General features: G+C 67.3%; 2 protein-coding genes across 2 annotated transcripts; one reads left to right on the top strand and one right to left on the bottom strand.

Annotated features, from left to right (window-relative positions):
• Positions 1-8,301: 8,301 nt before the first annotated feature.
• On the top strand, positions 8,302-15,223 carry HAP1 (huntingtin associated protein 1). The gene is made up of 15 exons (XM_074163025.1): positions 8,302-8,398; positions 10,374-10,450; positions 10,582-10,698; positions 10,812-10,912; positions 11,185-11,293; positions 11,418-11,496; positions 11,620-11,750; positions 11,836-11,910; positions 12,010-12,147; positions 12,239-12,306; positions 12,399-12,566; positions 12,765-13,078; positions 13,177-13,395; positions 13,851-13,953; positions 14,824-15,223. The coding sequence occupies exons 1-15, from the start codon at positions 8,302-8,304 to the stop codon at positions 15,221-15,223; spliced, it is 2,196 nt and encodes a 731-aa protein (XP_074019126.1).
• An 854-nt stretch (positions 15,224-16,077) lies between these two features.
• Positions 16,078-16,497, bottom strand: LOC141474915 (gastrin/cholecystokinin-like peptide). Its single transcript, XM_074163028.1, has 2 exons — positions 16,299-16,497; positions 16,078-16,202 (listed from the first exon to the last, which is right to left on the bottom strand). The coding sequence occupies exons 1-2, from the start codon at positions 16,495-16,497 to the stop codon at positions 16,078-16,080; spliced, it is 324 nt and encodes a 107-aa protein (XP_074019129.1).
• Positions 16,498-17,223: the final 726 nt, after the last annotated feature.

Raw genomic sequence — 17,223 nt, 5'->3', positions numbered from 1 at the left:
GTGGGGGGCAGCTGGGGCTGTGGAGGCTCCCTAGGCAAGGGTGGGGGACCTGGAGAGGGGAGTTGGGTCGTGCAGCCATGTGTCACTGTGCCAGTGGCTCAGGGTGTTGTGAATGCTGCATCGGTGTCACCCAGCACCGTGACACGGGGAGGCAGCTGGAGAGCCAGGGCATCGTCCCTGACCCCCCTGGCTCTGAGCTCTGCCTGCTGTGACACAGCTCGTTCTGTGCAGCCACTGGCAAGACACTAATCAGCCCAACACGGCTGCTGCCAGCACAGGGACATGGGGGGACACGATCAAAGGGAGCCGGGAACAAAATCGGAGTTGTTCCTGCCCCCTGTCAGCATCAACCCCTCCATCCTCACGCGGTTGCTCGGCTCCTCTGCTGTGCCCAGCCGGGGGGACGGGGAAGTGGTTGCCCACCACACGCAGGCCCTGGGGCTGTTGTGTCGTGCCATGGTTGGTCCCGCTAGCACCCTGTGCTGGGGTGGGAGCGAGCCGGGGACAAAGGCAGCAGGAGTGGGGCTGGGAAGCGGGGCCAGCTCCAGTGCTCGGGGGGAACATCCTGCGCTGAGCTCGGCCCCGCGGCCACGGCCAAGCCCCGCTGCGGCAGGGATGCGGCCATGCTTCCTGCCGCAGCCCGTGCCAGCACCCGGGGACGAACAAAACAACAGCTGCTTTCCGGGCAGCCCCGGCAGGACCCAGCGTGCTTCCGGAGGGCAGTGGGGCCGGGGCGGCCCCGTGGCTCACAGGACAAGGCTGGGGGGCCAGGCACCCCCCTCCCTGCTGCAGAACAAGAGACAGATCAGTGACAGACAATGGGAATAAGCCCCCTGTGCGGTGGGGGCCCAGGCAATTCAGGCACACCGTGCAGTGTGGGACAGCATCCGTGCACCCACATCTGCATCTCCACGGGTGCAGGCTCCAGGTGGGTCCCCAGGGTGACTTGGAGAAGGTCCAGTTCACAGCCTGCACCCTCTCCCCCCCACTCCTGTCCCCAGGGACCCCAGCAGAGCTGCCAGCACTATGCTGCCCCCCAAGCATCCACGCCTGAGGGGACGTGGGGCTCCAGCCCTAGAGCGTCTTCCCCGGGAGGTGCTGGGTCCCGCGGCCGTGCTCAAGGCACCTCCTGGGGCCATGGGGAGGGATATGCCCCTCGCCCACCCCTCCTCAGAGCAGGACCGCACACACCAAGACCCCCGGTCCTGCCACAAGAGGGCTGCTGGGGGGCACCGCCGGGATTTTGGGGGGAAAACGGAGCCAGAGGACACCGGTACCAGGGGGTCCCCCAAGGAGCTGCAACCCCCGGGGGAGGGAGGGCCGGGGGGAGCCCCGGGAAGCGGCGGGGCGGACTACAGGTCCCGGCATGCCCGGCCGCGCTCCGCACCTGCCCGGGGAGCGGCTTTTGTTATCGGCGGGGCCGCGGGAGCGATGTACGAGGGCCCCGCCGCCGCCTCCGCGCCGGGAGCAGCGCCCAGCGGTGAGTGCGCCCCGGCACCCCCGTGTACCGAGATCCGGGACCCCGCGGGGCACCGGCACCCTCCGTTGTACCGAGATCCGGGACCCCCGGTGCACCGAGACCCGCCGCCCCGCGGGACCCCCCCGGTGTACCGAGACCTATCGCCCCCTGACATCCCCTGGGGGCTCCCAGCTCCCTGCTCTCCTGGCGTCCCGCGCCCCCCCCCCCCCCCGGAACGCACCGGGTCCCAGTTGTCATGGGGTGCACTGAGCTCCCCCCGGTGTCCCGCTTTCCCTCGGGGCACCGAGCCCCGGCACCTCCTGGCACCCCAAGTCCCTGGGCTGTGCCGGACCCCGCTGGTCCCCCTGGGGTGTCACAGGCAGCAGCTGCCGGAGCCCCACAGAGAATTTGCCTTGTCTCGCCCCTTCTCCTGGCTCTTGGCTCCCCCCGCGGCCCCACTCCCACTCATGGGCTCTGACACCCCTAACACATTTCCACGTTTTGCTGCCGAAGCCTTCGCCCCTTGCCTGGGTGGGATTTCCCCCTCCCTCGGTGTTAGCAGCTGGGGGCCTGTGACAGGGACAGGGTCCTGGGGGTCCAGGGGTCGGTTTGGCCGCAGCAGTGACCGGCTGGGGAGGGGGCTCGGTGGTGGCCAGGGTCTGGCTGCGCTTTGTGGTCCTGGATGAACCAGGAAGTCTGTGTAGGAGCAGGGAGGGTTTTCCCGCTCTGCGGGAAGAGGCTGACGCTGCTGAGGATATTTCTGCCGGGAAAAGGGAAAGGGGGGCTCGGCCTTTTGGGTCATGAAGCCCATGGTGTGGTCAGTCGTGGCGAGGTCTGTGGCAGGGGGACAGCGTAGGAGCTGGGCGTCACCACAGAGCAAAGATGATGGAGCTGGGCTCGGGGCTGGAGAGCCAATTCCGGCTGGGAGCCAGGGGCCGGAGTCCATCCCTGGTGGCCTCGGGTGCAGGGAGAGACCCGTTTCTGAACGATGCCTCGGGCAGATGCTGCCTCTGGGGGTCGCCTGAACACGGGGATGGGATGGAACGGGCTGCGGGAGCCTCAGCCTGGCCATGCCTGTACCCTCCTTGCACCACAGCAGGGATGGTCCCAGCTGGGGGGCTCTGCGGGGACCCCTCTGGGGACGTCCCCAGGGCTGGGACAGGGCAGGACAGCAGCTACCCCCATCCCAGCGAGGGGGGCTGAGCCGCCACCTCACACATCGGCCTTGTCGCTCTGCAGCCCCCCAGCCCAGACACTTGCAGAGGCTCCTTGCAGCCCCCCTGACCCAGCCCCAAGCTCCTGCCACAGCAGCTGAGGGGAAAAAATAGCCCAGAGGGAGCCCGGCTGCCCCAGCGCCGCTCAGCTGCTGCCGACCCTCGGCACCCGGCGCAGGGTGGGGAAGGGGCTTCGTGTGGAGCCCAGCCCAGCCCCACCGTGAGGCTGCGCAGGACGGGAGGTGCCCGGGCAGGACCTGCATGACGGCATCGGTGCAGGGCAGAGAGCAGCCAGCACAGGTCTGCACATGCACCCAGGCACCAGCTGAGCCAGGGCCTCACTTCTCCTGGCCCACCACCACCGGCCAGTGGCCCAGGTCCATCATCCTCCTGCTCTCGCCCAGTGGGGCAGGTCCCCGGGTCATCCAGCAGCCCAATGCTGGTGGCCGGGGGGACAGGGGGGTCTGGCGTGACGGGAGCTGCTCACACGTGTCTGAACAATGTCCCCCCGTGGGGAGAGTTAATGTATGTGCAGGAGCTGGGCCAAAAGTAGACGCAGGGCTCTGGCAGCCCCGGCCAAGTGCTGACTCACGCACCGGGCTCCCTCCCCAGAGCCAGCGGCAGCCCGGCACCTCGGCACGGTGGGTCCCCTTCCTTCTCAGGGGAGAGGGTCCGTGGGTTTGGGGCTGGGGAGCTGTTGTCTGGGCAGCACGGCGCAGGGTTGGGCTGCCTGGCGGTCCCAGTGCCGTGGGGCAGAGGGCTGTGGGGCTGTGGGTGTGCTTCGGGGTGTCCCTGCGGCCTCGTGCCTGTCCTGTGTGCCGGGAAGGACATGACCTCGCTGAAGGGAGGTGCAGGGTGGCCTGGGTGCTGCCAACGTGACAGCAGCCATGAGCACGTGCCGGGAGGGACGGCAGCCAATGCCCTGGGATGAACCTGCTCCCAGGGACGAGGGGCTGCTGGTGCCAGAGCCCTCCCTGCAGCCGAGGTGGGAACAGAGGCAGAGGTGGGGACATGGGGCTTGCGCCCGAGGCTCTGGCCCCCCCAGGGCAGAGGGGCAGCAGTGCCAGCAGTGGCTGCAGCCCGAGCCAGGGACACTGGAGGTGGCAGGAGAGCAGGAACGTGCTGGTTTTATGGCTTATCGCATGATGTGTTTATGGCTGGGACGGGACGGCTGTGGATGCTGCCCAGCCCTGCCCTGGGCAACACGGCAGGTCCCTGCTCCGCATCCTGGTGCTGACGGGGTGGAGGATCACAGCCGAACTTTGCTCTCCGAGGTGGGGCTCCCGAGGGCTCCCGCGAGAGCTGCCGGCACCACAGCCGTGTCCACCCACTGCCGAGCGCTGTACAGCTCCTGTTCCTGCCCGTGCCCGCAGGCAGGGACCTGGCTGCCAGCCTGGGGGGAACAGGGTCCTGCCCGGTCCCTTCGGAGCATCTTCTCCCGCCTGGCGCTGATCCGGACATCACCAAGTCTTTGCTTTGGTGCTGAGCCCCCTCGTGTCACACAGCGGCTGCTGCAGAGGCGGCGCTGAGCAGGTACGCTGCCCCGGAGCCACCCCAAAACTGCTCCACCTTCAGCAGCAAGCGGAGGCTGAGCTGGGGCCCGCCTGGGTGCTGGTCGTCCCCGTGGTCCCCCTGTCCCCACAGCAGCCACGGGCTGGCCGGGCAGTGGGGACGCCCAAGCCCTGGCCGTGCTGTCCGGGTCTCTGCAAGCCCCCGGGCCTGGCAGATGCTGCCCCCGGGGGGGTTGTTTGGCCAACCGGCAGGTTGCTAGGGGACACCCAGATGCTTGAGCATGTGGCTGGGGTGCAGGATGTGTCCCCAGTCCCCAGAGCATCACCCTGACAGTTGCTTCTCCCCAGGCAGGGGCCAGAGAGGGGACTCTGCTGCCTGCCAGCATCGCTCCAGGGAGCCAGGGAGGAAGGGGCTTCTCCCCATGGCAGCCGCCCCCCCCACGTAACGCCAGCCAAACTGGACGCCGCGGTCCCACAAGAGACTCCCCCCGGCAAGCACCCTCCCGCCTGCCACCTTCAGCCCGGCCCGGACTCGCCCAGCGCTGCCCTGCCCCATGTCAGCCCCGCGCCCCACAGGTCGGCCACGGGTGGACGCCGTGATGCCGCGACCATCACCGGTGGGTAGAGGCGGGTGGTGCTGGTGGGTGGCCCTGGGGACCGGGGTGAGGGGGGTGAGGAGCTGGGGCAGCTTCGGGCTGGTCCTTCGTCCTGTCCGCATGGTGTGGCCAGAGCTCAGCCACCGTCCCGGCATCCCTGGTCCCACACCGGTGTCCCTGGCCTGCTGTCCCCAGCGCCGCTCGGACAGGCAGAGCGCGGCCAGGAGATGGCAGCAGGACCCTGCCCACAGAAAGCCGGGGGCGTAAGGGGGGAGCAGGGGCGAACTGGGGTGGGGAGGTCCCTGTGTGCCACCCTGTGGGGGGGCCCCCTATCCAAACACAAGTGGCCATGGGGACAGACCCAGCTGGTGGCACCAAACTCAAACCCTGAGTGGACAAGACTGGGCTGAGGGGTATAGGAAGCGCCCCCCCCCCACCATGGCCCCCCCATACTCCCTTTCTACTGGGTGCCCCCCACCCTCAGCTGATGCCATGCCCCTCTGTCCCCAGACTTGTGCAGCGGCGATGTCCCTGAGGTGGAGATCGTCAGCCTGCTGGGTGAGCCGCTGCCGCGCTACACACTGCGGGCTGACACCGTCTTCGGCTATGACCACGACGACTGGCTGCGTGCACCCCCCGGGCCGCCGGAGCCCCCAGCCCCCCTCACCCCCCAGCAGATTGAGGAGACCCTGCGGTATTTCCGTGAGTGCTTCATCCCATGGGGACGTGGGGCTGGCGAGGGCCAAGGGGTGCAGGCGGTGGGGTAGGCAGCGGGGTGCAGGCGGTGGGGTAGGCAGCGGGGTACAGGCAGCAGTGCAGGCAGTGGGGTGCAGGCAGCAGGGTGCAGGCAGCAGTGCAGGCAGTGGGGTGCAGGCAGCAGTGCAGGCGGCGGGGTGCAGGCAGCGGTGAAGGCAGCAGGGTGCAGGCAGCAGGGTGCAGGCAGTGGGGTGCAGGCAGCAGTGAAGGCAGTGGTGCAGGCAGTGGTGAAGGCAGCAGGGTGAAGGCAGCGGGGTGCAGGCAGCGGTGCAGGCGGCAGGGTGCAGGCAGTGGTGCAGGCAGCGGTGAAGGCAGCGCTGGCAGGGCTGGGTCGGGGTGGCGAGGGCAGTGCAGGAGCTAATCGCCACTAACAGGATTGACAGGCTGGATTTCCTCGCCTGGAACATCCCAGGCTAATTCTGGGAGCAGCTTCTGGACCGAGCCGGATGCTCAGAGAGAGTCACTGTCATCTCCAGGGACCCCCTGCACGTCCCCGCTCCCGGGGTGGGACACTGGTGGGGGGACAGGGGAGGGTGCGCCAATGGCCCCCAGTGCTGCTACCCTACAAACACGACAGCCCAGAGGGGCCAAGGGGGCGCAGGGACACTGCTGCCGGTGAAGCCCCCAGAGCCGTGGGGTGCAGACACCTGGGGGGAGACACCGGTAGCCCCCGTGGCTGGGCAGGGGGATGCCTGATGCTGGTGCGGCGAGGCCTGTTCCTGGCGCGGGGTCAGGGTTCAGCGGGGGGCACAAACGGATTATCTCTGCTTTGCTTCTGCCTCTGGCCCACGTGTGGCGGGGGCAGGATTAGAGCGAGGGGCTGGGGGATGGATGTGGGGTAGCGGGAGACAGATGGGGCTGGGGCCTGGCCCTGCTCCCACCCCCCTGCCTGCGACAGGCTGGGGACAAACCCCCCGCTGTGCCCTGCCATGGCTGCAGCCTTCCCCATCCATCCTCTCCCTCGCTGCAGCCGGCAGCGGGGTCAGCAGCACCCCCTGCCCCACAGCGGCAGCAGAAGGGATGGAGCCCCAGCTCCATTCGCGTGCCGTGGGGCAGGGAGCACCCTGCTGAGCAGGACCCCGGGCGCCCCCATCCCCTCTCCATGCTCGGTCCCGGCAGCCCTGCGGGTCACGTATCTCTGTGCCTCCGGTGCCGCTTCCGTGTGCCGGCGCGGAGGGGGCCCACGCTGCCTCATCCCTTTCCCCAAACCTTTAAGCTGCCGTCAGAAATAGCCCCCTGTAATCTGCTTGCGCAGGGACACGGGGGACCTGTCCCGAGGAGCAAATCCTCGGGAGGGGGATTAGGAAGAAGCGGCTCCCGTCTGTCCGTGGTGAGACACACGCTTGTGTCCTTGGGGTCCCCGGGGGGCAGGTGCCCAGGAAAGCTGGCTGGGTCCCTGACCTCCCACTCTGCCACCGCCAGAAGAACCACCAGTGCAAGAAGGGACAGTCTGGGACCGAGGGTGCCCTGCTCCGGCCCCAGCTCCAGGAGGGTCCCAGTGGTTATGACAGGACATGGTTTGGGGTCAGGATTCCAGGGGGTGGGAGTCCAGCAGGCAAATAAAGGCATCGTGTGTTGCTGAGGGGCAGCTCCTGCCCCAGCCTCGTTGATTCATCGATTAGTTTGGTTTTAATGAGGAGCAGCACTGGGGCAGGCGATGGGGGCAGGCGGTGCGTACATTGGCAGTACCAGCACCGTGGTGCCGTGGGGGGGGCCCTCGGTGCAGCCCCGCTGCCCTCCTGCCCGTGAGGCTGGTGCTACGTGCCAGCCAGCTCCTCCATAATTCAGCACAGCATGATTTATTCACCTCTCCTGCTTTGGTGCTGCCGCTGCAGCGGTGTGGTTGTGGGGTAGCTGGGGGTGCCAGGGAATGTGGGGCAGCCTGGATGGGGCATGCCAGCCCACGCTCAGAATAGAGGGGTGCTGAGCGGGACAGGTTGGAGGGGCTTGGAAAAGCCCTTTCCCAGCTCACAGACCTGGCAGGTCCCAGCACTGGGCACCCGAGCGCGCAGGATTTGCAGTGAGCTGTGTTGGTGACAATGGGGGACCCAGGCCTGGGGACAGGCTTGGGGTGAAGCGTGAGGCTGGGCAGGGAAAGGGCAGGGAGCTTGAGCAAAGGCTGTACTGTGGCGTGACGTGATGTGACATCGCGGGGACCCCAGCCCTGCACTCAGACTGGGTTTAGGGTGAAGGACCCAAAACCTCTCCTTGTTCCGTCTGAGGGGCAGAAGCTGTTTGTGTGTGAGTCATCTGGGGCCAGCCCTGCAAAGCTGCTGCTCAGGGACCAGTGACCCCCCAGTGTCCCCTCTCAGCAGCTGGCACTGGGTACCACCCATGGGGACCCGTGTGTGCCCAGACCCGCGCTGTGTCCATGGGCTGGGGGGCCGGGAGGTGGGACACAGCCCAGCTGCACCAGCACCCCAGGACTGAGCAAGGACTGTCCTGCTGGGTCCCCGGGGTGCCCCAAAGGGTCCCCGGTCCTGGGGTGCCGGATGGGGACCGTGTCCCTGGGGTGCCCCGGGGGGGACCGTGCAGCCGCAGCCAGTCGATCCGCGCCGCGGTGGAGCGGGGGGAGCGGGCACCCCCGGCCCCCCCCCGGCCCCGCCGCCCCCGCCCCGCTGCCGCCCGGCGCCGCCCCCGGCCCCGTCCCCATCCCCGGCCCCGCAGCGGCGGTTCGCGGCCGGGCAGGTGCGCGCAGACGGGGCGACCCTATAAATAGGGGCGGGAGCGGCTCGGCGGGGCCGGGCTGCGGTGGGCTCGGCGCGATGGAGATCTGGAGCAGCCCCGCCGGCTACGACGAGCTGAACGGGAACGCGGAGCCGGGCGGCGGCGCCGACCCCATCGCCCGGGAGCTGGAGGAAGGTGAGGGCGGCCCGGCCGGTGCCGCCCCGGGGCCGGGGTCCCTCCGCGGGCGGAGAGGAGCGGGGTTGGTCCGAAGCGGGCGGGGGGGGCCCGGCGTCTCTCCCCGGAGTGGGTGCCATCGCTTTTCCCTCCCCGCGTTTCCCCCTCCCCGCTGTGGGGTGCGCGGCCCCGGCCCCCGCTCGCAGGGCTCTATCCCAGGGAAACCGCCGCCTGGTCCCTTGGGGACCCCCTGGGTCACCCTGACCCCAGGGAAGGGTGTCCCTGCTCCAGTGGTGGTGGGGAGCAGGCAGAGGGATGGGGCGAGGGGCCCCTGCCGGGTCTGTGTGTGCCCATGGGGACGGGGGTCTGCCCTCCCATGGGGCGCAGGTCCCCACATTGCACTGGTCCCTGCGTTGCGCTGGATCAGGCCCGCGGATGGGGAGGGTGTTTACGTGTTTGCCAGCACTGCAGCCCCCGCTGTCTCCCAGGGCCTGCCGCTTGCTCAAACCGTAACGATGCTCATGCTCTAATTATTTCCAATTAACGGCTCAGCGGCCTGACGAGGTCCGGTTGGAGACCCCTGCAGGGAGCAGGCCCTGTTGGGGCGTGGGGAGGGGGGTGAGGCTGGGGTTGGGGTTGGCCCCTCTCCCTGTAGATGTGCCCACTGGGGTACATGCCCGCTGGGGTGCAGGGCCAGCACCCAGGGCAGTGGGGGCAGGACGGGGGTGGCGAGTGGGGGCATTGCCATAACAACACGCACACCATTACACAACCCCAGCTGGGGCGGCGTAATGGGATTTGTGTGGCTGAGCCTCTCCCGTTAACCCACTTTGCCCAGCCGGGGAGCACGGTCCTGGCTGGGGACGCAGGTCGAGGCGCCAGAGCTGCTCTGCCAGGGGAAACTGAGGCACGCACCTCTGGGGCGGTTGACCATCAAAGGGAGCATCGGGAGCAGCTGTGGGGTGCAGGCAGGGCCCCGGGGGCTTCGTGCTGGCTGCTGGCTCCCTCCCAGTGCTGCCATCTGGGTGCGTGCCCGGCGCTGTCTGGCAGCTTCTGCCGGCACAGTTGGCAGGATCGGTGCCGGGGGGACAGACGTCCTCATGTCCCCTCTCCCTGCCAGAGACCCAGATAGCGGCAGGGGAGGAGGCAGGGCTTTCGCCGGGGCCCAGCCCGATGCAGCAGTGCTGCGTGGTGTTGGCATGGCAGGCAGCTGCCTGTTACTGAGGCAACCTGCCTGCAGCTGCCTCTGCCCCGGCTGCTCGCAGCGCGGATGGCTGCGTCGCTGCAGATGGAGGGGCATCGGGGTGGGTGCGGGGTGCAGCATCCCGAGAGGATGGGCTTGGCTCAGCCTCGGCCAGCATCTCCAGGGAGAAACTAGGGCAGGGCTGGCTTCTCCAGGGGACATCTGGGGGAGGGGGCTGGGGACAGATTGGAGGGGACGCTGCCTGCGAGCCTGGCTCTGCGTGGTGCCACCATCGCTATTTATACTGGAGCTCCAGCCTGCTTTTTGCTGGAGTTGTCACCTCCGATCCCGTCTCGGCTGCCTGCCCTTCCCCATCCCTCCCTCCCATCCGTGTACCCTGCAGGGGGCTGGCATCCCATCTGGGCTGGGGGGGTGGGTGCAGCGAGGGGAGCTCGGCTTCTTTCCTGCTGCCCCAAGATGCAGGCAGGATTGGGGGTCGAGGTAGGAGCACCCCATTTCCCATGGTGCTGTCACGGCTGTGAGCATCCCTGCCTGCCTCTGCCCCACGCCACGGCCGGTGCTGCCAAGCAGATAAAAGGTCCTTTTTGGTGGCCATTGTGGAGCAGCTTTGTGCCACCTGCAGCAGCCACCTCCTGTTCCCTCTGCTGTGCAACCCTGGGGCAGCGAGTGCTGATGGGAAGCCGTGGCATGGGACAGGGGACAGGGCAGGGGACAGTGCGGGGGGAACGGTGCTGAGCCCCTGCGATGGTGCTCCCGCAGTGCGGGGGCTCACCCTTCACCCTTCTCCCCCAGTGCTGTGCGCTGAGCGGGTGGTCAGGATCACGAAGACCTACCACGACATTGATGCTGTCACCAATCTGCTGGATGAGGTATGCCAGTGCCTGTCCCACACATGGGCTTGGGCTGGTGGGACCCTGGAGGTGCAGGGGTGGGCGAGGGCTGGGGAAGAGGGGACAGAGCAGGGGACAGGCCCCCGCTGAGACAGACCTGTCCCTTGCAGAAGGAGCGGGACCTGGAGCTGGCGGCACGCATCGGGCAGTCCCTGCTGAAGCAGAACCGGAGCCTGACTGAGCGCAATGAGCTTCTGGAGGAGCAGCTGGAGTTGGCCAAAGAGGAGGTAACAGCTCCTGAGTGCAGGGTCCTGGCCTCTGCCCCCTACATGCCTGGCCTGGGGGCTGTGGGCGGCCGTTGTCCTCCTGGCTGTGCCCTGATGCCCCTTCCCCTCCCCAGATCGCACAGCTGCGCCATGAGGTCTCCATGCGGGACGACCTGCTCCACTTCTACACCACCACCACGGAGGAGAGCGAGCCCACCTCTGCCACCTCCACGCCGTGAGTGGGGGGGTCCCTGTCCCACAGCTCGCCCAGGGCTGGGATGCTCCTGGGGGGCAAGGCAGAGGCGTTGGGCTGTAGCCATCACCCTCCCTGGGGTAGTTCCAGGGCTGGCACTCCCTTCTCTCACATGGCTTTCATGGGTCCAGCCCCACGGAGCTGGGTCGCTGCAGACGCCTGCCTGGGTGCTGGGGGGAGTGGGCAGGGCTCTGAGGGGGCAGCCCCATCCTGCCCGCACTGCGGGTGCTCAGCGTCCTCCCTGCCGTCCCCAGGCTGCGCCGGCACGAGTCCTCGCTGTCCCTGCAGCAGTACTTCCAGTACGACACCTTGCAGCAGAAGCTCAAGAGCCTGGAGGAGGAGAACCAGAAGCTCCGCATGGAGGTGAGCAGAGCTGATGGGACACCCTTCTCTGTGCCCACCCCAGCCCCACTTGCCACCGGGGGATCTGAGCTGACCCCCAGGGAGGCTGGACGTCATGCTAAGCCCCTCTGACCCTCTCCCCCAGGCCACCAACATCGCAACCGAGACCTCTCAGTACGAGGATCAGGAGCAGCAGCTGATGATTGACTGTGTGGAGCAGTTCTGTACGTGGGGCTGGGCTTGGGGGGGGAAGCTCCTCTCTGGGGGGTCTGCAGGCACTGCCCAGGGTCACGGCTGGGGCTGCGGGGGCCGTGCCCTGGTGGTGATGGACCCTGCTCCCTCCCCAGCCGAAGCGAGCCAGCAGGTAGTTTACCTCTCAGAGGAGCTGGCCCGCAAGGCGGAGGACACGGCACGGCAGCAGGAGGAGATCAGCCAGCTCCTGGCGCAGGTTGTGGACCTGCAGCAGAAGTGCCGCACAGTGAGTATCCCTTGCCCGTGCTGAGGGGTGCTGAGTGGGGGGGGCATGGGGCACAGCTCCTTGACCTGCCCGCTCCTGCCTGCAGTACGGCTCGGAGGTGGAGGAGCTCCAGCAGCACCTGGCTGTGGCAAAGGAGGTGCAGCAGCAGCTCCGGACGGAGGTGAGTCCCCCTGGGGAGACACCTGTGGGTGCCCTGGTGGGTGAGGGGTCCTGCCCTGCTGCCACCGGGGCCGTGCCTGAGCTGTGCCTGCACCAGCAGCTGCGGGACCTGCAGGAGAAGTACACCGAGTGCGGCGGGATGCTGCAGGAAGCCCAGGAGGAGGTGAAGAGCCTGCGCAGCCGCAGCCTGCCCAACAGCACCGTCAGCCGCTACGGTGCCCCCAGCCTCCTGCCCGTGGTGAGCGGGGGGCACGGGTGGGGGGTGGCGGGAGGGATGGGGGGGGCTCTGCTCTCCCCTCTGCTGACACTGGGCACCCCCGTGTCTGCAGGACTCGCTGGCGGCTGAGATCAAGGGGTCGATGAGGAAGGGCACAGACAGCTCCTCCTCGGACTACAGGTGAGTGCTGGCACCAGTGGCCGTGCTGGGCCGGGGGAGGGGTCCCTGGGGGGTGGCTGGAGGGTCCCTCCCTGCCTGCTTCCTGCCCGCAGGAGCTACCTGCGCGTCTTTGAGACAGTGAAAGCGGTGAACCAGGCGGCAAAAGCCAAGTCTTGCTCTGAGTCTCCCCACAATGTGCCGGCCTCCAAGCAGTTGTCAGCCGCCCCCTCTGGGGGGGCCAGCACCCCCCAACCCGACTGCTCCAGCTCCGAGGATGCCCAGTGAGTGCCATGGCGGGGGCTGGGGCTGGGTGGGACAGAGGAGGAGCTGGGATGTTGGCGACATCGGAGCATTCATTGATGCTACAAGCCTGGGGCAGGGGGAGGGTGGGCACGGCCGGAGCCCTGTGGGTCTGGGACAACATGGGGTGGGGTGTGGGACCATGGCCCTGATGCCCCCTGACTCTGTGCCCACCGTAGGGGCGAGGGGGCCGGAGGGGAGCCCCGGGCGGCCCCGGGGCAGCAGGACCTGGAGGCAGCGGTGCAGCGGCTGTCGGTGCGGCAGCAGAGCCACGTCTCCCAGGAGCGCTCCTTCTTCGAGGCGGAGCGGGAGCACAAGCTGGGGCGGCTGCGGGACGGGGAGAGCTCCAGCGGCTTCCTCACCCCCAACGAGAGTGTCGTCTCCACCGGCACCAACTACTCCGGGGGCTCGGAGCTCACCGCCGGCTCTGGCTTCTCCCTCAACTCCCTCACCTACCTGCCTGACAAGCTGCAGATTGTGAAGCCCCTGGAAGGTGAGGGGTGGAGGGGGCTTTCCGGTGCATGGAGCTGGAGGTGCCGGGAGGGTCCCATGACACCAGCTGAGCCCCCCCGGCTGTGTGTCCCCCCCCAGGCTCTGTGACACTCCACCACTGGCAGCAGCTGGCACGGCCCAACCTAGGCGGGATCCTAGTGCCCCGTCCGGGGGTGCTCACCAAAGACTTCAGGCAGCTGGACACGGACCTGGAGGAGGTCTACAGCCTCAACGACCTAGAGGAGGACGACGTGGATGCCAGCTCCTTCCAGCTGCTCCCAACCTCAACACCCACCAAAACCAAGGAGCGCCCCGGGGGTGAGCGTGGGGTGAGGGGACGTGGCCCCCGGGATGCCCCTGCCCTCCTGCCCAGGCTGCCGCTCAGACCCCCCCGCGCTCTCCCCTCCTGTGCTGGTGGCCTGTCCCTGCCGTCCGTCCGTCCCTGTGGGGATGCTCCGTCTGTGGCTGTGCGAGGGCTGTTCTCCCGCAGCCGTCCCGCCGGGGTGAGCCCTCGCTATCCCCCCGGCGTGTGCCTGCCGCAGGAAGGGATGGGTCTGGGAGAAACATCGTCTCCTGCTCCCACTTGTGCTCGCAGCCCCCTCCGCTGAGCAAGCGCCGAACCCAAATGCTGCTGGAGATGTGCCCCATGTGTGCAGCTTTCTGCTGGCGGCAGCTGCTCACTCAGCTTCAGCTCTCCCTGTGCCCAGAGCCCTGCTCTCTGCCTCTGTCGTGCCCCCCCTCCCCATTAACCCCCTCTCTCCTGTCCCTTCCAGTGTTCCTCTCTGCTAACAACCTCCCCCAGACCCCGTCTACCTTCACCATCACCACCTGCCACATCCTCCACCCCACCTCTGAGATCACTACGGTGACACCCAGGTAAGGCGCGTGGCCCCCCCACCGCCTGCACTGCCTGCACCGCAACCCTGTCCCCCCTGTCCCCCCCCAGCCCCTCTCCTTCTCACCCCATGCCTGGCTCTGTGCATGGCTCGAGGATGCAGCAGCCAGGGGCCACCTGCCAGTCCCTGATGCTCCAGGAGACGCCTGGCACTTGAAATGTCCCCAAATCTGGCTGCTGAGTGGCTGCGTTCCCAGGGCTCTGTGCCCCCCAGAGGGTGCTGGGACCAGGCCCCCCCGGTCTCTGCACTGAAGCACCTTGATGGGAAGAAGAGTCTTCCTGGGGCAGAGGAGACTGGGCTCTCCCTGGGGAGCAGCTCCCTGGGGGCAGGGGCAGCATTTGCTTCGGATGCCGATGGGGAGCAGACATGGATTTCCTGGACTTGTCCATAAACCAGGACTTTGCCCCAGCCCTGGCTGGAGGAGCCGGGTGCTGGGCTGGGGATGGAGCCTTCCCGCCCCTTAATTAATGAGCCCTGTTGCTTTGCCTTAATGAGCCCCTCCAAGGCTTGTTGGGAGTCGGTGTGAGCTGAGTTCACTGTGCACTGCTAGACAAAAACCTGCATGTTTGGAAAACACTTGTGGAGCAGCAACCAGGTCCTAGCTCCTCCTGGGAGATGGGGGGGGTCATGGCCACAGCCCCCCAACCTGGTACCCTACTTTGAGGCGCTTTGGCGATGCTGTGATCAGGGGGGTCTCCCACAGCCCAAGGCTCATTAGGTGATGAGCGTGTAGGAAGGGAGAAAGGGGGCCCTGCTCTGCCTGTGGCCCCCCCTGGCCCCTGCAGCAGCATCCCTCAGGATAAGACCCCCCCCAACTGACCCTCCCCTTCTGCTCTCTCTTCATCTCCAGTCTGTATAACGCCGTCGTGCCTTCTTGTGGGCCCTTTGAGGGGCTGAGCCTCGGCAGCCCCTCCCCAGAGCCATCATCCCCCATGCTGGCGCCTGGCCTCGGACCCCCGAGCACCCCCGTGGGACTCGTCAGGCTTTTGCTGCTGCGGGGCATCTCTGCCTCGGTGCCAGGGACCAGGTCGTGGTGGGACCCCCAGCTCCTCTCCCGGGACCCCCAGCATGCTGACACCCACTCCTCACCTGCAGGTGGGGGGCAGGACAGACCCCCACCCAGGAGCAGCATCTTCAGCTTGAACCTGGTGGAGAAGCTGCAGCGCCTGGGACTGGACAAGGTGGTGGCCAGAGGGGAGATGTCCTACGCCCGGGGGGAGCGCAGGGGAGCCCGGGGGGCACTGACATGACAGCACTGCAGAGCCTGTGAGCTCAGGAGAAGACACATCCTCCATCCTCTTCATCGCCTGTCCGTGGGGAAATGGAGATGGGACGGGCTTTCAGCCCCAGCCCTGGTGATGCCCCGGGACCCGGCAGCAGTCCCTAGCTGCCAGGGGACAACCCTGCGGAGCCCCAGGATGATGTTCCCCCAGCCCCGTGTCACCCAGCCATGGGGGTCCCATTGGTAAGGAGCTGCGTGGGGCCACGCTCAGGACTCTGGGGGGAGCCAGCTCACCCTGACCCCCGCTGTTGGGGGTACGGACCCTTCGCAGGAGCCCGTTTCTGGCAATAAAAACTGTTCCTGCTTCTGCTGAGCCTGGTGAGGGGCAGCTCAGCCCCTGGGGGCTCTCTGGGCTGCTGCAGTAAAGGGCGATGCTCAGCCTGGGCTCGGGGGGGGACCCTCCTGTGCTGGGGTGAGACCTCCCACTTCTGGCCAGCACCTGGGCTGACTTTTAAAGGGAATAGTGGTTTTAAACTCTTTTCTGCCCACCAAATAGCAGTAGCAGCAGCATCCCTGGCTCGGGGGACACCTGCAGTGGGTGTTTTTTGGGGCGTAGCTGCTGGTCCCACTGGCTGCGTCCCTCGCCCCCAGCCGTGCCCTGTCCCCTTGTCAAATAAATGTGAAGTCACGAAGCAGCTTGTGTGCAGCTCGTCTGCCCCCGCGCTTCCTGGTGGGGCTGGGGGCAAATCCCACCTGCCTGACCCCCACCAGCTCTTCCCAGCGCAGACACGAGCCGTAGCAGCTATAGTGCCAAAGCTTTATTGCAAGAAGAGACGTGCACTGAGCGTGCTGGTGCTCTGCATGGCGCAGCCAACCCAGCAGCTACGCGGCATCAACTGAGTCCTCAGCGCTGCGGCGGCCGAAGTCCATCCAGTCGGGGTAGTAATGGTTGTGCAGGGCCTCCATCCCCTCGTCCCCATGCAGATAGCCCTTGGGGTCTCTCAGCTCTGCCAGGACAAGGGCAGGGGGTTAGAGCTGCCTCGGGCTGGGGGTTGGTGGGGGGGACCAGCCTGTGCCTTTGCCCACCCTGTGCCTCCCGGTACCTGTGAAGACGTGGGGCAGGAACCGGGAGATGAGGTGCTTCTGCTCCTGGGACAGGGACTCGGGCCAGTCCCGCCAGCCTGGTCCAGCAGGGAGCCGGCGGGGGTCCCCCACAGCACCCGGTGCCTCTGCCGCGGGCCGGCACAGGCAGGCGGTCACCATGATGGCGAGGATGAGGCCGATGCACACCTTCACCTTCATGGCTGCGGAGAGACTGGGTGGGGAAGGGGAGCAGAGGCGCTGTGGCCACCAAACAGGGGACGTGGGCTCAGTCTGCAGGGAGGGGTGATCCCTGTAGGGAGCAGGGTGCTCATCCCCAGAGCACGGCCAGGTCACAAATCCCCTCTGTCCCTCCCAGCAGGTCCCCAAGTCCCCCCCATCTGGTACCCAAGTGTTCTCCATCCCGCTTTCCCAGCTGGTCTCCTGAAATCACAGACTCAAGTTGGGGGGATCCGTAAGGACCATCGAGTCCCACTCCCTGCCCCCCGCGGGGCTGTCTGCAACGAAACCCTTCCTCGCTCCTCGAACCCTGACAGGCAGGGTGCTCCTCCCCAGGGCATGGTTGGTCCGCACATCCCCTCTGTCCCACCCAGCGGATCCCCACGTCCCCTCCATCCTCCCAGCGGGTCCCCGTGTCCCCTGGGGCTGGACTCACCTGCGGCTCCAGGGCTCGGTGGCTGCTCGCTCCGAGGCAGCCGTGCTCAGCCCCGCTTTTAAAGGCGCTGCCGCCGCTGCCCCACCCCGGGGCGGCTCCGCAACCCCCCCGCAGAACCCCGGGAGCCCACGCGTGTGCGCACACACGCACACACAGAGATATGTATGTGTATAGACACATATAAGAAAATATATATGTATAGCTGTAAATACAGACATGTATGTATATAGACATGCATATACACACATATAAATATACACGGACATGCATGT

Source organism: Numenius arquata, chromosome 23 (genome assembly GCF_964106895.1).
Source record: "Numenius arquata chromosome 23, bNumArq3.hap1.1, whole genome shotgun sequence".
In the NCBI taxonomy this organism is placed as follows: Eukaryota; Metazoa; Chordata; class Aves; order Charadriiformes; family Scolopacidae; genus Numenius; species Numenius arquata.
Note: the sequence above shows the minus strand (reverse complement) of the source record. Positions and strands in the feature narration are given on the sequence as shown.